At 43.0% G+C, this 27,485-nt stretch overlaps 2 protein-coding genes across 18 annotated transcripts in view; both read right to left on the bottom strand.

Moving 5' to 3' along the window:
• Positions 1–27,485, bottom strand: part of GUCY2C (guanylate cyclase 2C) — a 100,403-nt gene that overhangs the window by 42,302 nt on the left and 30,616 nt on the right. For 6 of the 17 annotated variants that reach the window (XM_060413397.1, XM_060413393.1, XM_060413387.1 and 3 more), the window contains 10 exons: positions 26,510–26,719; positions 24,573–24,977; positions 20,043–20,155; positions 18,122–18,186; positions 14,521–14,733; positions 12,866–12,987; positions 10,314–10,410; positions 7,056–7,173; positions 4,912–5,047; positions 540–625 (listed from right to left, as the gene is read on the bottom strand). In XM_060413397.1, the coding sequence (XP_060269380.1) occupies positions 540–625; positions 4,912–5,047; positions 7,056–7,173; positions 10,314–10,410; positions 12,866–12,987; positions 14,521–14,733; positions 18,122–18,186; positions 20,043–20,155; positions 24,573–24,789 (1,167 nt within the window). In that variant the 5' untranslated portion in view covers positions 24,790–24,977; positions 26,510–26,719. Of the gene's footprint in view, positions 1–539; positions 626–4,911; positions 5,048–7,013; positions 7,174–10,313; positions 10,411–12,865; positions 12,988–14,520; positions 14,734–18,121; positions 18,187–20,042; positions 20,156–24,572; positions 24,978–26,509; positions 27,146–27,251; positions 27,367–27,485 lie in introns of those variants that run through there. The other 11 variants (XM_060413395.1, XM_060413391.1, XM_060413392.1 and 8 more) reach the window with 5 other exon arrangements.
• The window catches only part of LOC114112654 (histone H4), a 33,790-nt gene continuing 30,616 nt past the window's right edge, over positions 24,312–27,485 (bottom strand). The window contains exon 5 of the mRNA XM_060413412.1: positions 24,312–26,719. The gene's annotated coding sequence lies outside the window, so the exon portion shown is untranslated. The remainder of the gene's footprint in view (positions 26,720–27,485) is intronic.

The following is a 27,485-nucleotide window of genomic DNA, read 5'->3' as shown; positions in this document are numbered from 1 at the left end:
CAGCAGAATATAAGCTAATATTACATAGTAATATAATAATATGTATTATATTCACACACAATACTATACCATGTGTATATATAGTATGTGAATATAAAGCATAACATTACAGGGCTATTTTTATGTGCCTGAGGGATCAAACAATTCATGATGTTCATGAGATTGCAGAAGGAGAGAACAGGGAATGTTTCCTTGAAATTTTTAGTTTTGGAAATGAATAAACAATTCTTAAAAAAAAAAAAATGACCAAAAAAGAAAACCTGTCATTTTCTCATTGGTATCCCATCAATAGTCTGGTCTTCATATCAGTGTTTTCTGGGTGGGTATATTTTATACAGTAAATAGAGTGGATATTCTGAATAAGAAGTTCTATGGAGAAAATGTCTAAGGAATATGGCCCCAAGAGGGGCATAACTGTAAATCTGAAATTAACTTGTGGATTCTAAACATAACTTCTCCTATTCCTTCTCTATGACTTGCCTTTCAGGATAACCGTCCTCACCCAGTCACCTAATCCCAAGTTCTTGATAAGAACATACTTTGCTGGTGTCCACAGAGGTGTACAGAAGATACATGGTATTGTCAATATCCCCACAGGCATCCAGAGTCACAGGACCCACATGCCCTAGGGCAAAATCAGAAACAATTAGAGACCATCAGTGACTTCCTGACTGAAAGACCAGTTACATCCTGACACAGGGCCTAAAGCAGATTCAGACTGCTCTATTTTACTGAAAAATGGTTGACCTTAATGATGTAATAGAAGGCATTGGTTCTTGGCCCTGAGATCGCTGAAGAATATTTCTACAAGAGACACTATTGAGAGAGAAGGAGAACTCTCTTTCACTGCATGTAGGATGATGACACTAAATGTAATTAGCCAGGAGATTTCTCCTGATGAATTGAGACAAATTTTTGCTGAGAGTATTAACTAGTGGCACAGTGTGTTTAAGACTTCCCTGGTGGCTCAGACAGTAAAGCGTCTGTCTACAATGCAGGAGACCCGGGTTCAATCCCTGGGTCGGGAAGATCCCCTGGAGAAGGAAATGGCAATCCACTCCAGTACTGTTGCCTGGAAAATCCCATGGACAGAGGAGCCTGGTAGGCTACAGTCCATGGGGGTCGCAAAGAGTCAGACAAGACTGAGTGACTTCACTTTCACAGTGTGTTTAAGTCATCGCATAACCTAAAGGAGATTGCCAAAAGGTCAAAATCCCTTCACTATCACTTATTAGCTGAACATGCTGAGAAAATTAACTTCTTGGAGCCTCAGTTTTCTCATCTATGAAATTTTAGCCACATAGCATGAGTCTATGAAACGGCTGGCTAGGTTAAAAAAAATTACCAAGTATCAACAATTTCACATGGTTCAAAATAAGAGCTAGTATTGTTTACTGTATCAGGCTCAGTACTAAGTGCCTTATATGCACTTATCATTTTAATCCTCCTGGAACACCATGACACACAAACTGTTATTATCTCCATTTTACTGATGAGAAATCTGAGGTCAGAGATATTATTTAATTGTTCCAGGTTATAGGTACAGCTAGCAGGTGGCTAAGTACCACTTCTGATCACAGAGGTGCAAGTAAAAAGGTGGGGGCCACTGTCTGCATCTTCTCCCCCCTCTGTCAATTGCTGATATGACTTTCCCCCACTGCCAATGTGACTTTCTAGGAATGTAAAGGGTTGGTGCTTCCTTTGTTTCTCTCTTTTCCCCCTTGAGAGCCAGGCTTTGAAGACTACAACATTCAAGCAACTTCATGTATGGGGGAAACTAGAAAGTGACTACACATGCCGAGGGGAAGGCAGAGACTCAGAAAACCTGAGAAGACCTCAAGTTTCCATCTCAGGCTGATCCTTAGCAGAGATGGCCTGCAACAATAAAAACAAAAAGCAAAAGCAAGTAACAGCAAACCCTGAGAAGGAGAAAATTCACCATGCCCCAGATGATTTTCAGGATTACCACATTATTAGATTTTAATGTCCAGTTTTCAACCAAAATTATAAGTCATATGAAGAAACAGGAAAATATGATTTATTCAATAGAAAAAAAAAAATAAACCAGTGGAAGCCATCCCTGAGAAAGCGATGGTGGGTCTACTAGACAAAGGCTTTAAAACAACTACCTTAAAGATGCTCAAAGACCTAAAGACATGGGTAAAGTCAAGGCAGTGATGTATGAACAAAATGGAAATATTAGCAAAAAGATAGAAATCATTAAAAAAAATTCTGGAACTGAAAAGCATAGAGGCTAAAACAAAAAATTCAAAGGCATATTTGAGCAGGCAGAATAATTAGTGAACTTGAAGATGAAAAAGAAAGTGAAAGTGTTAGTCACTCAGTTGTGTCCGACTCTTTATGACCCCATGGACTATAGCCCAACAGGCTCCTCTGTCCATGGAATTCTCCAGGTTAAAATACTGGAATGGGTAGCCAGTCCTTTCTCCAGGGATCTTCCCAACCCAGTGACTGAATCTGGGTCTCCCTTATTATGGGCAGCTGCTTTGCTGTCTGAGCCCCAGGAAGCTGAAACTAGAAGAAAAGACAATGGAAATCACCAAAACTGAGGAAAATAAATTAAAAAGATTGCAGAAAAGTGGACAGACCTTACAGGACCTGCAGAATACCACTAAGCAGACCAACGCATGCATTGTGGAAGCCCCAGAGGGAGAAGAGAAAGAGAGAGAATATTTGAAGAAACAGTGGCTGAAAATGTCCCAAATCTGATGAAAGATACGAATATAAACATCCAAGAAGCTCAACAAATGCCAAGTAGAATGAATTTAAAGACATCCATGCCAAGACACATTATAATCAAATCGTCCACAGCCAAAGACATAGAATTTTGAAAGCAGCAGGGAGAGAAGTAATTGATCACATATAAGAGATATTCAATAAGATTATAAAGCAGATTTCTCACTATATACTCTGAAGGTTAGAAGGCAGTGGGCTGATATATTCAAAATGCTTAAAGAAAAAAATATTAACTAAGGATCTGTTATTCAACAAAGCTGTCTTTCAAAAGTGAGCGTAGAGTAAGATATTCTGAAATAATTAAAAGCTGAGAGATTTTTACCAACCAATCTTCCCTGCAAGAAATTCTCAAGGGAGTCTAGGAGGTTAAAATGAAAGAACACTAGACAGTAGCTTGAAGCCATACAAAGAAATAAACATTTCAGTAAAGGTAAATAAGCAAGCAATTACAAAAACTAGCATTATTATAAAAACAATGTGTTATTCCACTTTTTCTTTTCTACATTACTTAAGAAGTTAATTTAGTAAACAAATTAATCTGAAACTTGTATTACTGTAACTTTGATTTGTAACTCCACCTTTTGTTTTTGACAATTTAGGAGACTAATGCTTAAAAAATAATTAGTTTACTATTTGGACACAAAGTATAAGGATATAGTTCTGCAATACCAATGTCTGAAAGGGATGGAAATGGAGCTGTTAAAGGAGCAGAGTTTTGTATTTACTGAGGTTAAGCCAGTATAAATTCAAATTAGAGGGTTATAATTTTAGGATCTAATCCCCACGGTAACCACAAAGAAAACAGCTAAAGAATACACATGAAAAAAATTTAAACATTTCAGTGTAAAGAAATAAATACAACAGAAGACAGTAATGGATAAAATGGGGATGAAAAAGCTATGCAGTATATAAAAAACAAATAGCAAAATAACAGAATAAATCTCTCTTTATCAGCAAGGAGATCCAACCAGTCCATCCTAAAGGAAATCAGTCCTGAATATTCACTGGAAGGACTGATACTGAAGCTGAAACTCCAATACTTTGGCCACCTGATGCGAAGAGCTGACTCATTGGAAAAGATCCTGATGCTGAGAAAGATTGAAGGTGGGAGGAGAAGGGGACGACAGAAGATGAGATGGTTGGAAGCCATCACCCACTCAATGGACATGAGCTTGAGTAAATTCTGGTAGTTGGTGATGGACAGAGAGGCCTGGTGTGCTGCAGTCCATGGGGTCACAAAGAATCAGACTGAGTCACTGAACTAAACTGATCAGTAATTACTTCAAATGTAAATGGATTAAATTCTCCAATCAAAGGTAGAAATTGGAAAATTAAATTAAAAAGTGATCCAACTATTTGATGTCTATAAAGAGATTCACTTTTGATCCCAAGACACAAATAGTTTGAAAGCAAAAGGATGGGAAAGGATATTCCGTGCAAGTATTAACCAAGAGAGCAGAGGTGGATATACTGACATCAGATAAAACTGATCAGACTTTAAATCAAAAAAGTTTATAAGAAACAAAGACTTTAATTATATTAATAAAACACTCAATAGGGCAAAAATATATAAATAAGTATAAACATTTATGTACCTAATAACAGACCAACAAAATAGATGAAGCAAAAATTGGCACAAAATAAACTATTCTACAATAGTGTGCCAGTAGAGAATCTGCCTGTCAATGCAAGAGATGCAAGAGGCCCAGGTTTGATCCCCGGGTCGGGAAGAGCCCTCAGAGTAGGAAATGGCAACCCACTCCAGTATTCTTGCCTAGAAAATTCCATGGACAGAGGAACCTGGTGGGCTACAGTCCATGGGAGAGCAGAGTCAGACACAACTGACCACACATTCACTCTTTTATACAACAATCGTTGGAGATTTGAACACTCCACTTTCTCCAATGAACAGAATAACAAGATAGCAAATATGTAAAAAAAAAGAGGACTTGAACATGACAAGAAACCAACTAGACGTAACAGACAAATATAGAACATTCCACCCAACAACTGAACTTTTGCACATTTGTTGCCTCCAGTTAAGTTAAAGGTATTTAACTGTTGACCCATCTATTGCCACACCCTCTCTTTACTGTCCACAGGGAGTGCATCTGGAGACACTGTAAGTGTAGTTTGCTCTTAGGCACCTGGTACCTTCAAAAGTGACGTTCCTGAAAGCATGAGCAAATTTAGAGGTGGTAACATCTTCCCCATTTTCAAGAAATATCTTCAGCATATGTCCAAAAAGCAAGACTCCATCCAGGTAGGCAGCAGCAAAATCATTTTTTGCCTAAATTAGAAAGGAAAAATCCTAAATGAGTTCAAAGAAAAAAAACCAAGATTCTGGTCTTGAACCTGGAAAAAACATTGTTGGGGTCAAGCAGGGTAACTTGAAAGGTAAAAGAATATTAATGGAATTGCGGGGACGGGATTAAAGGAAATTTTGGAAAAACTTTCCTTGGACCAGGGCTCTTTCTCACCCCCACATCACAATTCTGTCTTCCCTTGGGATCAATTAGCTATGAACACTGCCTTTAGGGAAAGAACTAAAAGTGGCTGTGCTTCCTCCTTCCCATGATGATGAAATATTTTATTTCAACCAGGAAGAACAACATACAGCATTTTCAGTTCTCATAAGGTTGTATACAGAAATAATATTTTCATTTAAAAATAAAAGAGAACAGCAACAAAAACAACCCCACTGCCTTTGAGTAGTGTGATGCGATAGGAAGAGTTTTGATTGGATGATACCACTGTATTTGCTTTGGAGAGAGTCCTGGTTGGGTGTTAAGGGCAGACACAAATGTCTGCCCTGGCGAACATAAGAAGGGGTCCACTTTCTCCAGTGAATAGAATAACAAGATAGAAAATATGTAAATTTTCTCTGCCTCTGTGACAGTTGTGTGGTGGTCTTTACAGGGCTGGATTGAAAGCTCAGTGCCCCTGAGACCAAATGAGCTCAGTCAGCTCAGACAGTTTGGCCCACCCACCTGTAAAGAATCAGACTTTTGCCTGAGCCTAGAAGCTGTGCAAGTGAAATCTGAATATGACACCCAGAAGTATATTTGCTAAAAAACATGAAAAGGGAAAAACGAAAACATCTCTCATTGGCTTCAGTGTCTTTTGCTGAAATCATCTTTTCATGAGATGAAAAGCATCAGTTAAGACCCAGCCCCTGAAGGGGTTAGAGCCCCAAATTTTGGCAGGTTGCAAAACAGAGGGCTTAGAACTGCCAGTCTAGGCAAAATGGTGATTCTCTCAAAGGTCCCCAACTTTCCTTGCTGCTCTTTGGGTCTCGTCATCCTAAAGTTGTTTGGGGGCTTCAGGCCTGACCGCCCCTTACCCCTTCCCTTCTCCAAACCTGCTCTCAACCGTGTGTGAGGCCAGAAGACATCCAGTGACTTTAGCTGGGTTGAGGTGCAGTGACCATCAAAATCCAATGCGGTATTAGAGAGTGGGATTTTGCATTTAATCAAGACATTAATGATTTAATGTCCAATTGGAGGCTCTTCTTCTGGGACAAATGTTAAACCAGGTGGGATGCTGGAATAAAAGGAATAAACCAGGCCTCTCCTGTACAAATTCGGAAGATAATCAACCTAATGAAAATAAAGGACTGTGTCTTAACCTGGGAATATGTATCTTTAGAGGAACTCTCATACCAGGGCCAGGGATGTAAGGAGCTTCATCTATTCTACATTGTCTAATATGTAACTCCCCTACGTTAGCAGGGCTTCTTCTGATCATCCTGCAACGTCGCTTCTGTTTGGATGTTATAGCAGCCTGCAGTGTGGTGCTGGACTGCAGCCTAGCACAGTGACATAGAGAACGAGCTTGATTTTTTGCAAATTTATTAATTTATTTTCGGCTGTGCTGGGTCTTCATTGCTGCATGTGGGCTTTCTCTAGTTCTGACACGCGGGAGCTACTCTCTGCTGGCTGTGTGTGGGCTTTCCACTGTGGTGGCTTCTGAGCACGGGCTCTAGAATTGCCGGCTCAGTAGCTGTGGTGCACCTGCTTAGCTTCCCCCATGGCATGTGGAGTTATCCTGGAGCAGGGGCTGAACCTGTGTCTCCTGCACTGGTGGCCAGATTCTTAACCACTGGACCACCAGGGAAGTCCTGGAGTTTTAATAGCAAGAATCCTGCTATTACACATAATTGGCTCAGTTAACTTTTGCTGAGTAAACTGGAACCAGTGGGGGGAAAATTTGCTCATTTTAGAATCTGGGTCCTAAATGGAAGAATGGTATCTTACCCTTGCCAGAAGAATAAGAGTATATATGTCTATGCAGTTTACCAGTGATAAATTATTGGAGGAGGAACTATTTGAGATGGAGTTTTCCGGAGGCAGGGTCAGAACAAGAACATTTTTCATGTAGTCAGGGGCTGTGACATTGTCCATGAAGTACTCGTCACTGGAATAAAAAGCACAAGTTTCTCATGAAAATGAGACTGCTGCAAAAAATGGAAATGGAACTCCTACCGATTCGTACATCAGCTTTGAGATAGTTTAAAACACTTTTTTTTCCCTCTGCAAAACTTTCTACTTTCCCCAGATAAGTTTATTTTTTTCTAAACCTGCTACCTTGAATAGCAGAACTTAGATGCTGTGGTTAACAAACACCAATGGACACGGAAGATCAGAATACAGATACTTGTTTTTTAATAAAGTTTATATGAATTTTAATATTTTTAAAATAAATATTTTGATAGGTTATTCTGAAATTAAAATAAACATGAAGGATCTAGGATATACTAACAAACAGAGGTCCATTTGTTTCTCTAGCAATTCACTGCAAATAATTCTTTAAAAAGAAAGATTTTTGGGGAGCCCTGGATATGTAAGCTTGTTTTCAAGGTTTAATGACTCTTGGCTGATACCTGGAAACTTTCTTTTCCTTAAGTGCTCATAATGCTTTAGAGATTTAGGGATAGGATAGAGAGAAAGATTATGAGTTCTGTTTACTCTCCAGATGGTGAAACATAAACATGGAAAAAAATGAAGCATTTTCTCTAACACTGTATACTTCTTAACATTAGCTAACTGGTCCTTGTATTCTCAATTCCTGGGCTTACCAGTTGGCACTAGTGGTAAAGAAGCCACTTGCCAATGCAGGAGACATAAGAGATGTGCTCTTGCAATGTGGGAGACCTGGGTTTGATTCCTGGGTTGTGAAGATCTGCTGAAGAAGGGAAAGGCTACCCACTCCAGTATTCTGGCCTGGAGAATTCCATGGACTGTATAGTCCATGGGGTTGCAAAGAGTTGGACACAACTGAGCGACTTTCACCTTCACTTTCGCTGTTTGGGTCTGGAAGATCCCCTGGAGATCTGGCAACCCACTCCAGTATTCTTGCCTGGAGAATCTCATGAACAGAGGAGCCTGGCAGGCTCCAGTCTATGGGGTCATAAAGAGTTGGACACGACTGAAGCAATGTAGCAGTACACATCCTCAATTCCTAGACACATTTGGCAGATTGAGGACCCTTGATACTACATCTATTTATTTTTAAGATATTTATTTATTTGGCTGCGTTTGGGTCTTAGTTGAAGCATGACGGATCCTCATTGCATCACATGGGATCTCTTGCTGTGAAGCACTGGTTTAGCTGGTCTGAGGTATGTGGGATCTTAGTTCCCAGATCAGAGATCGAACTCGTCTCCTCGGTATTTCAAGGTGGATTCTTAACCACTGGACCACCAGGGAAGTACTTGCTAATCATTTTAATGTTTTAATCTGCAAATAATATAACACACTTGAACTGCTGTTAGCCAGGATGACCATCATTTAATATTCACACAGCAGATGAATACATCTATGTGCTGAGGACTGTGTTGAAGAGTTTATATTACCATACCTCATCCTAAAAGACCCTTATAGATATTTTTATTCTCACTCAATAAATGAGAAGACTTAATCTCAAGATGCTAAGTAATACCCAGGAGGCAAATGAACTGACAGTGTCAGAATTATAATTTGAAATCCCAAGTTATGTCTAGTTTCAAATGAATCTCATGATCTTCCCGAAACACAGCCCGGTGTCCTTAGGGAATAGTGATAAAAGGAGGCCAACACTTTGGCAGTAGATGAGGAGTTTCTAAAAATAAAATTACACCAAACTGGTTCCACTGCAGTCACTGAAAGTGGTTATCAATGTGGTTGCAGGAATCAAGTGTTGATAATTCTGCCCTCTCTCTTGTACTCTGCAGCTAATAAGGCTCAGCTGACTATATTATCTTCAGAAACTAGATACGCCTGCAGTTCCCATGCTTCATTTTTCTCAACAGTGGGACAAGTACATTCAAGGTGTCTGAAATGACTAATCAGATATGATACACTGCGGTAACAGCTTCTGCTCTGAATACAGACAGCAAATGATCAATGATCCAGGCAGATAAGTGAAGTCATATGATTCAGCTGATGGAGCAAGAGACACAAGATGTACCAGCAACACCTGTTTAAAGCTTAATCTGACTCAGATATTACCTTGGCTTTTTTTTTTTTTTATGGGTTCTCCATTAAACTGTAACTACATTAGAAGATGAGTGGTAAAAAAGCGGGGATGTGATAAAAGATGGTTTCTGTTCTCCAGAATTTTCTCCCCTTAGTGCCAGTGAAGTGCAGGGGAAAATTACCACCCAGTGACTACACTGCAGAGGGCAAAGAATAATCGTGTCAATCAAATTCACTTAACGGGAACTTTCCTCTTACCAAAGGTGGCTGAAGGAAAATAATCTGGGACCAAAGGCCACTAGTAATCGAAGGCGCAGATACAGCTCATGTTCTCAGAAATATGACTGGGATATTAACTGATTTATTACTGCCTGGGAAAAAGACCTTATCATCAGGCTGGAGACCAGGATCTTTGTTGAATGGGCATGTGGGTTGAGTGTTTTTTTTTCTTTTTAAATAAAACTTTTGTACTTATTCACTTATTTTTTAGTTTTTAAAATGTTATATTGGAGCATAGTTGATAACAATGCTGCATTAGTTCCAGGTGTATAGCAAAGGGTTTCAGTTATAGATATACATGTATCTGTGCTCAGTCCTGTTAGACTCTTCTGTGATCCCAAGACTGCAGCCCACCAGGCTCCTCTGTCCATGGAATTTTTTCAGACAAGAATACTGGAGTGGGCTGCCATTTCCTCCTCCAGGGGATCTTCTCGACCCAGGGACTGAAACAGTCTCCTGTGTCTCCTGCCTTGGCAGGTGGATTCTTTACCACTGCACCACCTGGGAAGCCCATACATGTCTCTATTCTTCTTCAAATTCTTTTCCCATGTAGGTTGTTACATAATATTGAGCAGTTTCCTGTACCACACAGTAGAAACCTTTCATATGGTCCTTAGACATGATAGTGATATCAAAGGTATACATCTCTGCTAACTATAATGAATTAAATAAGAATGCTAAAGAAGAAATTAAACCCTGGTTACAATATTATCTTTATACTGAATCCCATTTAAGGCTATGAAAAACATGAGAAAAGAGAATATCTTTTGGAAATCCTTATTTTCTTTCTGAAAGGAGAGTTCTTCCAAATATTATACCTACTTGAATAAATCCACGAGAATAATGACGATGTCTTCAGCCACTGCACGGTCACCCCTGAGGTTGCGGATGGTTTCCGGTCTACCACACATAACAATCACTGCAGGAGACAGAGCAAGACAGAGAGAAAAATATACAATAATCTGTTCCCAAGCAAGAAGGGAACCACATGATTGAATCTGAACCCAGTAAGTCTATGCATCATTCATGTTTTAAGATTAACACCAATTTCTCGAATTTATTCCCCCTCCACATTCTTTTTTTAATGGAGTCAGAGTAGAGCTGCATGGGATCTTAAAAAGGATCATCTAGCTCAGGCTTCTTTGTGGTCCAGTGGTGAAGAATCTGTCTGCCAACTCAGGGGACACAGGTTTGATCCCTGCTCTGGGAAGATCCCACATGCTGCAAGGCAACTAAGCCAGAGTGCTACAACCCCTGAGCCAGTGCCCCAGAGGCTGCGAGCCCCACTACTGAAGACTAAGTGCCTACAGCCCGCGCTCTGCAACAAAAGGAATCACCGCAATGAGAAGCCTGTGCACGGCAACGAGGGAGTAGCTCCTGCTTGCCCCAACTAGAGAAAGCCCATGGACAGCAGTGAAGACCCAAGACACCCAAACAACAAAATAAACAAATACTAAGACATACAGCTTTAAGAAAGAATCATCTAGTCCATTTCCTTCATTTTACTGATTTAAGGAAACTATAGCCAAGGTGCCAATGAGATAAAAAAACTGGTAGATGACAGAAACAGCTCTGATAAGTATTTGCATCGGTTTAGTGCTTACTCCATTACATAAGGCTGGAGTAGTTACAGAAACTATTTTCATTAATAAATGAAATGTACTACCCACATGTAGGGTTTCCCTGGTGGCTCAGAGGTTAAAGTGTCTGCCTCCAATGCGGGAGACCTGGGTTTGATCCCTGGGTCAGGAAGACCCCCTGGAGAAGGGGCAACCCAGTCCAGTATTCTTGCCTGGAGAATCCCATGGATGGAGGAGCCTGGTGAGCTACAGTCCATAGGATCGCAAAGAGTCAGACATGACTGAGCAACTTCACTTTCACCCACATGTAAAGTTGTTGCAAAATATATAACTTAATGTGAGCATTAATAAAATCTTCCTAAGCACCTTTCCTTGGGTTTTGCTTGCAGCCTCTTAACTCAGAACTCAGTGACAGGGTTCCAATCTGACTCTCTAAGCTCTCCAATGCATTGCAACCAGATTTCCGAAATGCGTGGCTTGATGAGTAAGATGAGGGAGCTGGGAGACGCTTCATTAGATCTTTTCCTACACTGTGTTGTCCAGTTGAATTGAAAACATTTTAGGGTCAGGAATCATTTTATATTTCTTTTTTCCCATATCTCATTCAATGTTTTGCAAATGGTAGGTTCTTAATATGGCAAATGCTTGATAATGAAAAGCAAGTGATGTTTTGAGGGATACCAGGAAATCCTGCCAAGCAAGAACCTTTGCTGGTAGAAAATTTGGCAGTTGATTCCTGATATATCCTTATTTGTAAAAAGAGTCCTTAATACATAAGTATTCTGATATATTCTTATTTGTAAAAAGATTTCCGTGGAGGGTGAAATAAATCACTGAATTACTTGGTGAGAATGATTTTATACCATTCACTTTTCATACTTGGTCTATGAATGAAAGATCACTGAGCAGGTGAAATAAAGAGAGAATAAAGCCAAGTGAAACAGTCTTGGCTTATCTTGTAATTTTGCCTAAGGCTAGATATCAATAAATACGTCCTCTTGGTCACTAGGGAAACAGGATTCAGAAGTATACAGACTCAACAGTATACTAGATTGTGGCGAACTTAAAAAGCAGTTTATTGGGACTTCCCTGGTGGTCGAGTGGCTAAGACTCCATGCTCCCAATGCAGGGGCCCTGGGTTTGATCCCTGCTCAGGGAACTAGATCTCAAATGCCACAACTAAGACTGGGCACGGCAAAATAAATAAATGTATTTTTAAAAAGCAGTTCACTGATTGTGGGGATTGTGATATCATTTTGGTTCATAAAAGCTGGCTTTTAGCCTTATCATTACTTTCATGACTCTGATATACTTTAAAATTTTATTTTATTTATTTATTTACGGCTGCACGGGGTTCCACATGGGCTTTCTCTGGTTGCGGTGCAAGGGCTTCTCATTCTGGCAGCTTCTTTTGTTGCAGAGCCCAGGCTCTAGGAAGCGTGGCCTTCAGCAGCTGTGGTGCTTGGGCTTAGCTGCCCCACAGCATGTGGAATCTTCCTGGACCAGGGATCGAACCCGTGTCTCCTGTTTTAGCAGGCAGACCCCCCAACTACTGGACCGCCAAGGCAGTCCCATGTTAATATACTACTTTGCTAATTTCTCCGAGGATAAGGTTTGAATCTGCAAAAGGAACCGTATAATGGAGTTGCATGCAGCTACAAATCTTCCCAAACACACAATATAGTCAGTAATGATAACAGCTCTGGGGGTAGATTTGTCCAAATCACTCATAGGGAGGTGATGGTTGTGAGGAAGTAGCCGGCAAAAAAACGATCTTGCTTCACGTCCTCTTACCATTGCTCTTCCTGTTCTGATCCATTAAGATGTCCTGAAACTCAGTATCTCCTCTCAACATCTCCTTGAAGCCTAGTTTCTGAGAAAAATAGGAAACTCCAGCCTCCAGAGCATTGAGGTACCTAGAACAGAAACGAAGAGAAAGTCTAAGTAATCAGCTTAGTTTCTTCATGGCTTTCCATGTCGTTTGCTTACTGCTTACAGGTCTCTTCAAGGGACTTGTTCATCTAAAATCCATGGCCACTGTTAACACAATGGGCAATACACACCACAATCCCAAGGGTTAGGATGAATGTCTAATTTAGGGGGAGTATAGGGACAGTTTCAGGGGATCTTCATGTATTCATACAAACAGAAGGCATTTCCCAGCTCCCTTCTAAAGGCTTCTTGCTATTTGCTGAAGGAAGGCTACTCTGTTCTCATCCCATTATCACATAGAAATTGAAACTTTTGAATCTATAGTACAACAGTTCAGAGCTGATAGGAGTAATTTTTCCTCCTGTATGAAACTAACTTTTGTTCAGCCCAAAGTTTCTAAGATGATGTCTTGGTGTTGATTCTTACAGTTCCCTAGATATGTGTTCTAAGGGGAACCCTGCTGTAGTCCTCTGCGAGCTTTGGTAGAGAGAGACTTCAGGTTCCTTCAAGTCATTCTTTCTGCCACCTTTGCCGGAGTTGTGTGAGCTCTGTAGTTTCATTTTAGCAACGGTGCCCAATGCTCTGTTCTCTCCAACAGTCTGATTCCTCTGAAAAGCTATGAGAGAAATGATTTCTAACCTGTTGTGTAGGACAGGCAGAAAGCATATTCTCTGCTATCATGTCGGATTTCCATGCTCCTTAAACAGAGATCATGGTACTTGTCCTCTTTTCTACAGAGGGTTTACTGTGGGGAATTGACAAAACTAACGTGAAAGTACTTTCAAAACTGCAGAGTGTCACTCACACATGCAATGAATGAGGATTATATTAATGACATCACGTTCCTTTCGGCCCCTTTGCTTTTACTTATTTATTCACTTCTAATCACTTTTAGTGGAACCGAAGTTTTCATCAAAGCTATATTTATTGCTACTTCACTTATGCCATTTGGAAAGAATTAGAAAAATATTTAGTCAATGTATTTACTATTACATAGACACTTGGTGTCAATCACACTGAGGCAAGGAAAACAGATCATTGTTAACTAACAGACTCTATAAGAAAAGGTAACTTTTTGAAAATATGTTCAAAAAACATCTTTTCGAGTTCTCAAGACATATAACACGCTCCATATGATTCCTTTTTATTAATACGAAACATTAGCTGTTGCTATTGATTTAGATCATGAAATCAGAGAAAGTGTCATATGCTTCTAAGTGAAATTTCAATTTGACCTGAAGTTAAGGGGTACCTACTTCAGAGAACTGTGTTTAATAGATCTAGTTCAAATAGGTGTAACAAATAGCCTTATCTAAATATATTTACAGCTTAAGAATGAAATCAGTTAAACGTAAACTATGTACCAGTTGCATGTAAGAAAGTGGGTTGGTTTCCATTCCCATGCTGTTACTTCATGGAACGAGCATCTGATAATAACTAGGGGTCTGCTGAGAGTTTATGGTTTGTCTCCATAGTTTATGGCTAAATGTCAGAAGGATATTAACGGTCTTGCTTACCAGAAACAGTCCTCAGTCTCTGTACTATTCTTGAAAACATACGCAGTGTTCCAGGGAAAAGGTTTGAATTGAAAATCGCCCTTCCAAAAGTCAACCAAAAAGTACATCAGCTTCCGAGCTGGAGACATCATCCTGGTTAAAGTTTCTTTGTAGTCACATGACAATCCAAAACTCCCAGCTGAAATCATGGGATAGTTTAAATCTGTGTCAAGGCTGTGCCAAGAGGTGAGAAATAAACCAATATCAGGATTAACTTAAGTAGCACAAGTAAGATCCTTCTTTAAGCTGTTTTAGCATGTGGGTGGAAATGACAAGAATGAAATAGGGTCATTCAAGCAGGTATTCGACTTACATAGGTCCCTCTCACTCAAGTGAATTTAAAGAATATTTATTGAACATGGCACCCCACTCCAGTACTCTTGCCTGGAAAATCCCATGGATGGAGGAGCCTGGTGGGCTGCAGTCCATGGGGTCGCTGAGGGTGGGACACGACTGAGCGACTTCACTTTCACTTTTCACTTTCATGCATTGGAGAAGGAAATGTCAACCCATCCAGTGTTCTTGCTTGGAGAATCTCAGGGACAGGGGAGCCTGGTGGGCTGCCATCTATGGGGTCGCACAAAGTCGGACACGACTGAAGCGACTTAGCAGCAGCAGTAGCATTGAACATATACTACATTCTAAGCATACTCGTGGCTTGGTTTCCAGGTGGTGCTAGTGGTCACCTCCCAATGCAGGAGACATGAGAGACGTGGGTTCCATCCCTGGTCCCTGGAGGAGGGCATGGCAACCCACTCCAGAATTCTTGCCTAGAGACTCCCATGGACAGAGGAGCCTGGTGGGCTACACTCCATAGGCTTGCAAAGAGTCAGACACAACTGAAGCGACTTAGCCTGCACACACGCACTGCCTTCTCTGGGCTTCCCTGGTGGCTCAGATGGTAAAGAATCTATCTGCAATGAGGGAGACTAGGTTAGATCCCTGGGTCAGAAGATCTCCTGGAGGGTGTGGTAACCCACTTCAGAACTCTTGCCTGGAGAATCCCATGGACAGAGGAGGCTGGTGGGCTACAGTTCATAGAAATGCAGAGTCAGACATGACTGAAGTGACTTAGCACGCACAGGCACACACACACGTGGCTTGGTTACTTTGATTTATTCTAAGATGAGTTTCATCGGGTTGTCCTAACATCTAGGCTAGGACATATGGACTTTGGGGCATAGGGCTAAGAAAAATAGAAAATGGGCCACCACAGCTATTACAAATGTTGTGAAGCCGAAAAGATGTCCCTGAAATTCCCCTCCATGCACTGCTTTATTTTCAGCTCTTATACCCACTCCAGTATTCCTGCCTGGAAAAACCCCATGCACAGAGGAGCCTGGCAGGCCACAGTCCACCGGGTCCCAAAAAGTTGGACATAACTTAGCAACTGAGCACACAGGTGCTTCAGACTACCTTTGAGACAGGCATCACCCGAGGACTTTATGATTTTCCTTCTCCTGTTTGGCACATGGATCTACTCGTGGTTCCTTAAACATCAAGTCAGTTCAGTTCAGTCACTCAGTCGTGTCCAATTCCTTGGGACCCCATGGACTGCAGCACAACAGGCCTCCCTGTCCATCACCAACTCCCGGAGTCCACCCAAACTCATCTCCATTGAGTTGGTGATGCCATTCAACCATCTGATCCGAGGTCATCCCCTTTTCCTTCTGCCCTCAATCTTTCCCAGCATCAGGGTCTTTTCAAATGAGTTAGCTCTTCGCATCAGGTAGCCAAAGTATTGGAGTTTCAGCTTCAGCATCAGTCCTTCCAGTGAACATTCAGCACTGATCTCCTTTAGGATGCACTGGTTGGATTTCCTTGGACTCCAAGGGACTCACAAGAGTCTTCTCCAACACCACAGTTCAAAAGCATCAGTTCTTCGGTGCTCAACTTTCTTTATAGTCCAACTCTCACATCTATACATGACCACTGGAAAAACCATAGCCTTGACTAAATGGACTTTTATTGGCAAAGTAATGTCTCTGCTTTTTAATATGCTGTCTAGGTTGGTCATAGCTTTTCTTCCAAGGAGCAAGCGTCTTTTAATTTCATGGCTGCAGTCATGCCTTAAACATTATCAAGCTTTATTTTCTATCAGGGTCTTTACAAATGCCAGAAATGCTGTGCCCCTGCCTCTTTGCCTGGTTGATTCTTACTGCTCCATCAGGTCCTAGATTAAATCTCTTTATCCACCAGGAGAACTTTCCTTGATACCTGATACCAGGTAATCATTTGAGAGAGAATCTGTTTAATCTCTGTCTCCTCCACTAGACTGCAAGCACCATGAAGGTGAGGATCACACCTGGCTCATTCACCTCAGTATCTCTGGGCTGCCAAGTTCATATGAAGATGTTTAATATGTATTTGAGAAAGGAAAACAACATCTCTTTCCATCTTTGGTGGTCTATTAAAGGTTTTCTCTGTGTATACAAAGAGTGCTCTTGATTCAGGGGGAGATGGAACCAAAAGAAAGGCATGTGGGAGGGATTTTTATTGGGGAAGGGTAATCTGGCAGAACGAAGTATTTCATGGTAGTGAGAATTACACTGCATGAGACAAACAAGAGGGATGGGGGCAATTTTCCTGAAGCCAGAGAAGTATTTTCCCTCTAAAACATACTGGAAGATTTTTCCTTCTAAGTTGATATGGGCACTGTGTAAAGTACTTTAGTATGTTATTCATATAATCCTCAAATAGCACTATGAAATAAGAATCCTACCACTGTTCCTATTCTTACAGGCCTAAGGATGGAACAGCGCCCTGCCGAGGCCCTAGGGTGCTTTCCTTTGTGTTTGCGTCTGGGAAGACTTCCCTGGTGGCTCACACGGTAAAGCGTCTGTCTACAATGTGGGAGACCCGTGTTCGATCCCTGGGTTGGGAAAATCCCCTGGAGAAGGAAATGGCAATCCACTCCAGGACTATTGCCTGGAAAATCCCATGGACAGAGGAGCCTGGTAGGCTACAGTCCACGGGGTTGCAAAGAGTCGGACACGACTGAGCGACTTCACTTCATGTGTCATTTATTCAATTTTCAAATTATCCGAGTTCACTATCTTCCCTGAATTTTGCCAGGAGTCTAACTTCATCTCTCGTGCTAAGTCAGTTCAATATGCCTCTTTGCGACCCCATGGACTCTAGGCTCCTCTGCTCGTGGGCTTCTCCAGGCAAGAACACTGGAGCGGGTTGCCATGCCCTTCTCCCGGGGATCTTCCCGACCCAGGGATCAAACCCAGGTCTCCTGCACTGCAGGCAGATTCTTTACAGACTGAGCCACCAGGGACGCTGCAACTTCATCCCTACTCTTCATGTTGCTTCTCATGCTCAGATGTTAGTAACTGAACTGGAACAGCTACTGTCACTCACCCCACACTGAACAAGGGCAGAGTTACCTGGATGAGGGCATGACAGTGTTAGAGAGGCTGCAGAATACAAGGGCCCCGCACTGCTGACTGTATTACCTGAACTAGACTGCTGTTTGATAAATCACTTAAATATTGATGATTTCGTCCTGACTTCAAGTCACAGGGGTGTGAAAACAACAACAAACCAAGCTACTTACTACATTTGGAAGGTGGAATAGGTACACGAGGGCCCCATGAGGACACAGCCCATCTGTTTTTTACTCTGTAGGAGAAAAAACAAACAAACAACTAATCCCTAAAAATAAAACATGAATCAGTGTATAGGAAAGAAGCGGGCAAGGGGGAGGCTCTGAGAAGGTTGGAAAGTGGGCTTTTCTCTCTCATTCTAACATCTCCGAGATGTCTGAGTTGGGAGAGGCTGTGGAAGGAGGGAAGAGAATTCTGCTGAAGCTGTGCTGTCCAAACATGAACCTGGACTCTCTTTATTAAGAGGAGGACGTCCAGTGGCTAAAGAGGCACAGGCAGCTGTAACATCAGCAGCGTCTATAGGCCACGTGGTGAACAGACTAGATTTGGGGGGGCTGTGGAGAGAGAGGGCAAGTTCCGGTTTTAGAGGAAGCGACAAGCAGGGCTGCAGAGAACAAAATGCAGTGTAACTGCTTTGAAGACGACAGATCTCATAATCCACCCTTCCTCAAGGGGCACCCGACTAGGAATATTCCATCGACGGTGTTGGAGAACCAGGTTACATCTACCTCTGGAGAGGTACAAAGAGGAGACACACCTTCGCAGAACTGCAAAGTGGAGTGTATCCAATTCTTGCTCACTCCGCACCCTCCACGATTTAAAACGGCGACTGTAATGAGCCACGCCTCCTGACATGAGTGTGGCCAATCAGGTTGATTCTATGTTATTAATTAGAGCTTCAGAGCCATGCTCTGTGCCCAGCACTCTGCTTTATGAAGGGCTTTTCCTTAGGTTTCTGTCGTAGAGGGGCATCTCACAGCCTTCTTGCCTCTAGAGAGCTTGGAACACTCTTCAGCTCCGTAAAGCTCTGGTTGGGGTTAGGGCTGGGGTTGGGAGGAGGAAGTAGGCAAGGATCTCTCTCTTCCTATTTCTAGGTTTTGACATTACAGTTACTACTTTAAAGTTAGGTTTCAGATTCTGCTCTTAAATAATCAATCTGTGACCATGTATACGGTGATGACCTGCAATAGGTCTCTGGTGTAGAGTTTTGGGGGCCTCCCCAGTCGCTCAGCAGTAAAGAATTTGCCTGCAAGGCAGGAGCCACATGTTCAGTCCCTGGGTTGGGAAGATCCCCTGGAGGAGGGCACGGCAACCCAGTCCAATATTCTTGTCTGGAGAATCCCATGGACAGAGGAGCCTGGCGGGCTACAGTCCACGGGGCCCCAGAGAGTTGGACATGACTGGGGACACATGCACATAGGGCTTTGGAACATATTTTTGTAACAGGGCACCTTGGGTATTTCTTGAGGGGACACAAAGGCAGATCAGTTAATACCAACACTTAAATTTTTTTTTAACTTTTATGAACAATTGAAAACAAAATAATCCCCCTCCATACCACTGACTGTGTACAGACAACATAGCTAAGGTGCTCCCTACCTTCCTGGGTTCCTGGAGGGCCCTCTCACTTGGAAAATAGATGGGGAGAGAGTCAGAGCACCCCATCTCTAAATCAGCTGGGTAGCTGAAGACAACGGGGGAGATGCTGGTGGGCAAGGGAGAAGCTGGTGGACAGGTGGGATGCCAGCAGACAGGTGGGATGCCGGCGGACAGGGGAGATGCCTGTGGACAGGTGGGATGCCGGCGGACAGGGGAGATGCCGGTGGACAGGGGAGATGCTGTTGGACAGCGGAGAAGCTGGTAGACAGGTGGGATGCCAGCGGACAGGTGGGATGTTGGCAGACAGGGGAGATGCCGGTGGACAGGGGAGATGCTGTTGGACAGCGGAGAAGCTGGTGGACAGGTGGGATGCTGGCTGACAGGTGGGATGCTAGCGGACAGGTGGGATGCTGGCGGACAGGTCAGAGAGCCCAGCCACCACTCCCCCAGGGCAGGAGGGTGAAAGCTGACCCCGCAGAGGCAGGCACTCACTGAAATAGTCCTGAGGAGGTCGAGGCCTTCACAGGTACTGCTCCGGCAGTCATTGGACTTATAAATCACACCTTCTGAATAGATGAAGGTAGCATTCACGGTCACATTGAGGCCTGTTATGCAGAATGAGGGAAAAGAGAAGACTAGTGTTATTTCTCAGTAAGTTTATACTGGCTGTGAGATTTATCTTTTGCCAACTGATGTGGGGAGGGGGGTGGAATTGTATATCCAGTTTTAAGCCTAGAAATATTTGAGTTCTGAGTTCTTATGTCACTCCCTGTCACTTCTTTCTTATTATTACTTTAATGACTTTAGCATATTGTTTTTACTTTTATTTTGGGGCCACGCTGTGTAGCATGTGGGATCTTAGTACCCTGACCAAGGATCGAACTTACACCCCCTTCAGTGGAAGTGTGGAGTCTTTAACCATGGACCACCGGGGAGGCCTCCAATGAACACTTTTTAGACAATGGGATGGGGACTTCAAATTAAAGCTTAACTTATAAGCAGTTCCTCAGGTGTCATTTCAACCCTATCCTGCTTGCCATCTGCGCACCATACCATGAGATCTCAGTGCTGGGAGGGTGAGGGGGATGTTATATAATACAGGGTGATCCCAGATGCTTTCTCTCCTATAGAGAGCTTTGAGGATGGGACGGGACCAAAGTGTATTTGGATATGGGCTCTGGAGTCTAGGAAAGGGACCCTCTCAGCACATGAGAGCATGTGGAGGGTATGGACCAGGTGGAGGGTATGGACCAGGTGGGGGGTATGGACCAGGTGGGGGGTATGGACCAGGTAGGGGGTATGGAGCAGGTGCAGGGTATGGACCAGGTGGGGGGTATGGACCAGGTGCAGGGTATGGACCAGGTGGGGGGTATGGACCAGGTGGGGGGTATGGACCAGGTGGAGGGTATGGACCAGGTGGGGGGTATGGACCAGGTGGAGGGTATGGACCAGGTGGGGGGTATGGACCAGGTGGAGGGTATGGACCAGGTGGGGGGTATGGACCAGGTGGAGGGTATGGACCAGGTGGGGGGTATGGACCAGGTGGGGGGTATGGACCAGGTGGAGGGTATGGACCAGGTCGGGGGTATGGACCAGGTGGAAGGTATGGACCAGGTAGGGGGTATGGACCCGGTTGAGGCCATGGCACATACAACCTTGGGAAGTTGATTTCCTAAGATTGAAGGAATCTTGTTTTAAAGTTTTCCACCAAGTCCTGTGTATTCTTCCAAACCCACAAAGCTTTCCTAAGTACTCGGGGAAAATATTGCTCTCTTCCACTTGGACATCACCAACATGTGAACTCTTTCTATTGCTCAAGTTAGCCCTTAAGTATACGGTCTTAAATTTTCCTGAACATCAGCACTTAATAAGCTTAGACCATGAATCCATCTTTCCTTCACAAGCTGCATTTCTTGAGTTTATTATGCATGACCATCCATCTGACAAAACGCATCATCAGATGCAGAAATCTGGGCCTCAGTTTACTCTTTCACCGCCCCCACCTTCTGATCCTCCTCTTACTAAGTCCATGCAAAGGCCTCTCACCATTATTGACTCTATTTTACAAAAGAGATGACTGAACTTACAATCAACAACTCACTCAGCATCACTCAACTAGTAAATGATGGAGCAGAGTGCAAATTCAGGTAATGTGAGTTCAGAGGTCAATATCTGAGTAACACACTGCGCTGTTTATTTTATGTGCAGGGTAACTTGTTCTGCTAACAGCAGCAAGAGCGCAGCAACAACATCATTCAACGTCCTTGACAAGAACAACAGTAAGAGTGCCCACAATAAACACAACGGCCATTCAGTGAGTGCACAGTACGGATCAGTCGGCGAATTAAGTACTTTACGTGAATCTCCTCATTTAATTCACACCATACTCACCGGAGGAAACTATTTACTATGATTTTATAGGTGAAGGAATTGAAGCTCGGAAAATTTAAGTATAACTTGCTCAAGGTCACAGGTGATAAACGGTTGGATAAAAGGCTGGAACGTGATCGGCCTCTGTCTGACTCCAAACCTCTGCTTCTAACCACAATGTTCCACCACTTTATTTTAATGAGCGAGTTAGTTCATGGTGGGTAAAGCTCTTACAGCGGCGACACGATACACTCTGTGGAATCAGATAGATACAGGTTTGACTCCTACTTCAAACAGACAACTTGTATGACTTCAGCAAAGTTATTAAGCCTCTGCTGTGAAACAGTGTCAGCAATGCTGATTGCACAGAACTGTGGTGAGTAAAGAGATGATATATCTTACCTAGCACCCATGTGTGTGTGCTAAGGTGCTTCAGTCCTGCCTGACTCTTTGAGACCCCATGGACTGTAGCCTGCCAGGCTCCTCTGTCCGTGGAATTCTCCAGGCAAGAATACTGGAGTGCGTTGGATGCCTTCCTCCAGGGGATCCTCCAGACCCAGGGATCGAACCCGCATCTCTTACGTCTCCTGCTTTGGCAGGCAGGTTCTTTACCACTAGAGCCACCTGGGAAGCCCCACCAAGCACCTAACAAGTACTCAAAAAACAAGAACACCGAGCTCAGGTAGATCAAGAGAAATAGGTCACAAAGAGAGAAAGCTCTGGAAAACGGACACCAATTTGGGTCCTCGGACTTCAGATCAAATGTTCTTTCTACTACACCACACTGCCCATAGAAGGGGGTTTTATTAAGTGACCTCCTAGTTACGTTACAGCTCTAGATCAGATCCATCCGTTTACATCTGAATCTGGTCTCAGACAGGGTTGAAGAAGTGTATATTGTACAGAAGACAGTTATCACACATCCATGACGTATGACAACTACTGCTGCTATTGACACAGAATTTTAAATAAAGAAAATTGAGACATTCTCCCCTTAGAGGATGTATCCTCATCCATAAATAACTATTAAGTTGTATGAAACAGTCACTGACTCAGTAATCACAATTGTGGCAATCTCCTCTCAAAGCATGGGAGGATGGTGAAACAATGTATGTGAAAATATTTATTGTCCTGAGTGCTAAGTTGCTTCAGCTGTGTCCAACTCTGTGTGACCTTATGGACTGCAGCCTGCCAGGCTCCTTGGTCTGTGGAATTCTCCAACTGGAGTGCATTGCCATGCCTTCCTCCAGGGGATCCTCCCGACCCAGGGGTCGAACCCACATCTCTTACATCTCCTGCACTGGCAGGCAGTTTCTTTACCACTGAGCCACCTGGGAAGTTATTGCAGCAGCTTTTAAATAATCACGAGAAACTAAAAAGCAAGGGAATATCCCACTGTAGGGAATTACCAGATGATCTGGAAGGGTATCTAAGAGATACAGGACATCCATTCACATGATATATGAAGATTAAGCAACTCCAAGAAAGCCACTTGTAGAACAATGTGAAATGAAGAAGGTCAGAAAAGTGTTGGTGTGCTGTAGTGACTCCAACGATGTTCTTAACAACAAGAAACTTGGAAGCACATGAAAAGAATCTGGAAATATCCAGGTGACTGGAAATTATCAGGGGTGATAACTTTCTCTTTATCATACATGTTTTACCTAATGTTATAATTTATTTTAATAATTAAGAGATATACACAAACTAGTATAGATAGGATGGATTAATAACAAGGTCCTGCTGTATAGTACAAGGAACTATATTCAATATTCTCTGACAAACCACAATGGAAAAGAATAGGAGAAAAATATATATATATAAACAACTGAATCATTCTGCTGTATACCAGAAATTAATACAACACTGTAAATCAATTATACTTCAATAAAACATAAAAAATAATTTTCGCATCCCCCTAAAACAGGAGTAAAATAAAGGACTGCTACACTGAATTTGGGGCTTCCCTGGTGGCTCAGATAATAAAGAATATGCCTACAATGCAGGAGACGGCTTCAGTCCCTGGGTGGGGAAGATCCCCTGGAGAAGGGCATGGAAACCCACTTCAGTATTCTTGCCTGGAGAATCCCCATGGACAGAGGAGCCTGGAAGGCTACAGTCCATGGGGTCACACCAGTCAGACACAACTGAAGGGATTTAGCATGCATACAGTGACTTTGATTGTAAATTTATCACATCAACTGCATCTTATAAGAATCGCCACCAGAGATGCAAAGAGAGAATAGATGGATTAAAAATCTTCATCAAAGACTCAGCATCTATAGGAATTTTACTTGATTCATCTTCTTGATAGACAACCCTGTGAAATCTCAAGTCCAGACCAAATCCTGTCTCTGAGATGATGCAGAAGGAATCACAAGGCCCTGACACTCAGTAGTAAATCCAGTTTTATTTGGGGGTTATTTCACTGCTGCAAACACGTGGGTTGGACCCATTATTAGAGCAGAGTGTATCATGAGTGAACTCACTGAAGTAGGGCTCAAATCCTTCTTTCTGAAGATCTACTGCCTTGAAAGAGAGAAGGGCACTTAGAGGAGGCTGGGTGATCAGGCAAAGAACGCGAGGTCTTCACTTAGCAGCACTCTGGCTCCAGAGGAGGTAACAGGGAGAGTTCTGTTACCGTATTCTTACCGGCTTCAAGCAGACGCTGCCTCACGATTTTCACTCCCTCCTTCACCACCTCTTCCAAGCTGTCCAGGAACTCTGGGAAGGCCGAGTTGTTCATCATCAGGACACTGATCTCGTAGCTGCCATCCTGGCAGTTCCGACTCACGTGGGAGGTCCAGAATGGCAGCCCCGGCCGGAGGAGCAGTGACCACAAAGCCAAGGCCAACAGTGGCGTCTTCATGACCTCCCTCACCTCAGCACCATGCTCCTCGGGCTCGCTGGCTTCACTCGGGGCTCTCAAGGACGCAGGAGCTCCAGCCTGACAGCCTGTCGCTGGGTCCCTCAGTCCACTCTTCCCCACGCTTCTCTGTGGTCACCCCACCGGTCACGTGGACCGTAGGAGACAGCCTGCCTGCCGGCAATCAGCAGCTACATTATAGTGGGAGATAAACCAAAGTTCACTCTCTGTGTTTGCTCACATAAAGGTCAGAGTTATAAACGGGGAGATTACCTGTGCCTCACCCAATTAAAAAACATCAGTTGGTGACACATCACTGAGAAAAGGGGAAAAGAGGAAGAGGGCGGTATTGCACACACCAAAAACGCTTTGGAAACGGAAAATAAAGGTCAAAGTGTTTAAGGCAAGCACAAATATGAAGGGTTATTAGCTTTTAGCTTACAGCTGCACACTGAAAGCAAACTAGGACGATCTGTGTTTCAGTCACCCAAGTCAGCAACTATTATTGAGACCTGACTCTCTGTGAGGCATTGGCAGCCATGAATGACATGGATACATTAATGTCTTCATGGAACCTGCATTCTGGTGGGGAAGACAAAGATTAAATAAGTCATTATGAATAACTAAACTCAATAATCAAAAACAGTGCAAAGTGCCACGGGAGCACATGACCAGTTGTTGCTGTTGTTCAGTCCCTAAGTCCTGTCTGACTTTTTCCATCCCCATGCCAGGCTTCCCTGTCCTTCACTATATCCTGGAGTTTGCTCAAACTCCTATCCATTGAGTTGGTGATGCCACCCAACCAACTCATCTTCTGTCACACCCTTCTTCTCCCGACCTCAATCTTTCCCAGCATTGGAGTCTTTTCCAATGAGTCAGCTCTTTGAATCAGGTGGCCAAAGTACTGAGCGTCAGCTTCAGCATCAGTCCCTCCAATCAATATTCATGGTTGATTTCCTTTAGGATTACTTGGTTGATCTCTCTCGTGTCCAAAGGACTCTCAAGAATCTTCTCCAGCGCTACAGTTTGAAAGCATCAATTCCTTGGTGCTCAGCCTTCTTTATGGTCCAACTCTCACAAGTAGTACAAGACTACTGGAAAAACCATAGCTTTGACTGCACGGACCTTTGTTGGCAAAGCGATATCTCTGCTTTTAATACACTATCTAGGTTTGTCATAGGTTTCCTTCCAAGGAGCATCTTTTAATTTCATGGCTGCATGACAGATTAACCTAACCTATTCTGGAGAGTCAAGCATGCTTCCCTGAGGAGGTGTCCTTTGAGCTGAGCCTTGAAGGATGAACAGGAGTTAGCTGACTGGAAGAGAAGGATAGAATGTGGGCAAGGGCAGAGCTTGTGCAAAGACCCAGAAGCAAGATGTGGCATGGATGTTTGAGGAACTGAAAGAAATACAGTATGACTGGAGTGAAGAAAGCTAGTCCCATGCAATAAAGAATGCCAGAGGAGTAGGCAAGGGTAAGCCAGGGAGTTTTCTGTAAACCATTAAGACTTTGGAACTGTAATCAACAAGGGAATGGATAAAAAAGAGGTGGTACATATACACAATGGAATGTTACTCAGCCATAAAAAGAAATGAAATTGTTCCATTTGCAGAAATATGGATGAACCCAGAGTCTGTCATACAGAGTGAAGTAAGTCAGAAAGAGAAACACAAATATCGTATATTAAGGCATACATGCGGAATCTAGAAAAATGGTATGTACTCAGTTGTTTCAGCCGTGTCCAACTCTTTGTGACCCTATGGACTGTAGCCTGCCAGGCTCCTCTGTCCATGGGATTCTCCAGGCAAGAATACTGGAGTGGGGTGCCATTTCTTCCTCCAGGGGATCTTCCTGACCCAGGGCACAAACTCTAATCTCTTGTATTTCCTGCACTGGCAGGCGTGTTCTTTACCAGTAACTCCACCTGGGAAGCTTGAGAAAAACAATACAGATGAACTTATTTGCAAATGAGGAACAGACCCAGACGTAGAAAACAAACATATGGATACCAAGGAGGGAAGACAGGCAGCAAAGCCAGTCTACAGACAGTGGGTTGTGGTGAAGGGAAATACAGTGTTTATTACAGGCGCCAGGCAAGAACAACAAGCAGCTAATGCTCAAAGACCAAAACTTCCCGATGGTCTTCAGGGAAAGGATTTCAACGACAGTGTTGGGGTGAGGGTCGCAGGGTGTGTGATTAGCTCATGGACACTTTTCTGACGGGTAGAAGGTTGACATGGTGGCATTTCAGGAATCTCAATCATGCATTTTCCAGCTCCAACCAGGCTAGGATCTACATGTTTAGGGTCAGCAGTTTCCATCTAAGTTGGGGGGTGGTCTGGTTTCTCTAAAAAATAACTTTAGGACATAACAGTGTCAGACATTGTTATATGTTTTTCTCGAGGACAACTAGGACTTTATGATCCCATGCTTCAGTTTTACTTATTGCTCAAGTTGTTATTACCTTCCTCGCTTGACTGATTCTTCTTAGCTCCCGTTTTTCCCCTTCTTCAATGATTAGTTGATTGAGTCTATTTTCTGAAACAGGCCAGGGAAACTAAGGTTTGTTTTTTTTTTTCCTAAAGGGAGGAAACGGGAACACAGAAGGGTCTGCAATGAGGAAGGCGCTCCAGGGCTCTGCTCAGATTCATATATACAAGTATATTTCTAGACTTGTGTCTGGAAGATGAGATTGTTT

This window comes from Ovis aries, chromosome 3, assembly GCF_016772045.2.
Source record: "Ovis aries strain OAR_USU_Benz2616 breed Rambouillet chromosome 3, ARS-UI_Ramb_v3.0, whole genome shotgun sequence".
NCBI classification, from domain to species: Eukaryota; Metazoa; Chordata; class Mammalia; order Artiodactyla; family Bovidae; genus Ovis; species Ovis aries.
This window is presented reverse-complemented; position numbering and strand designations above follow the sequence as displayed.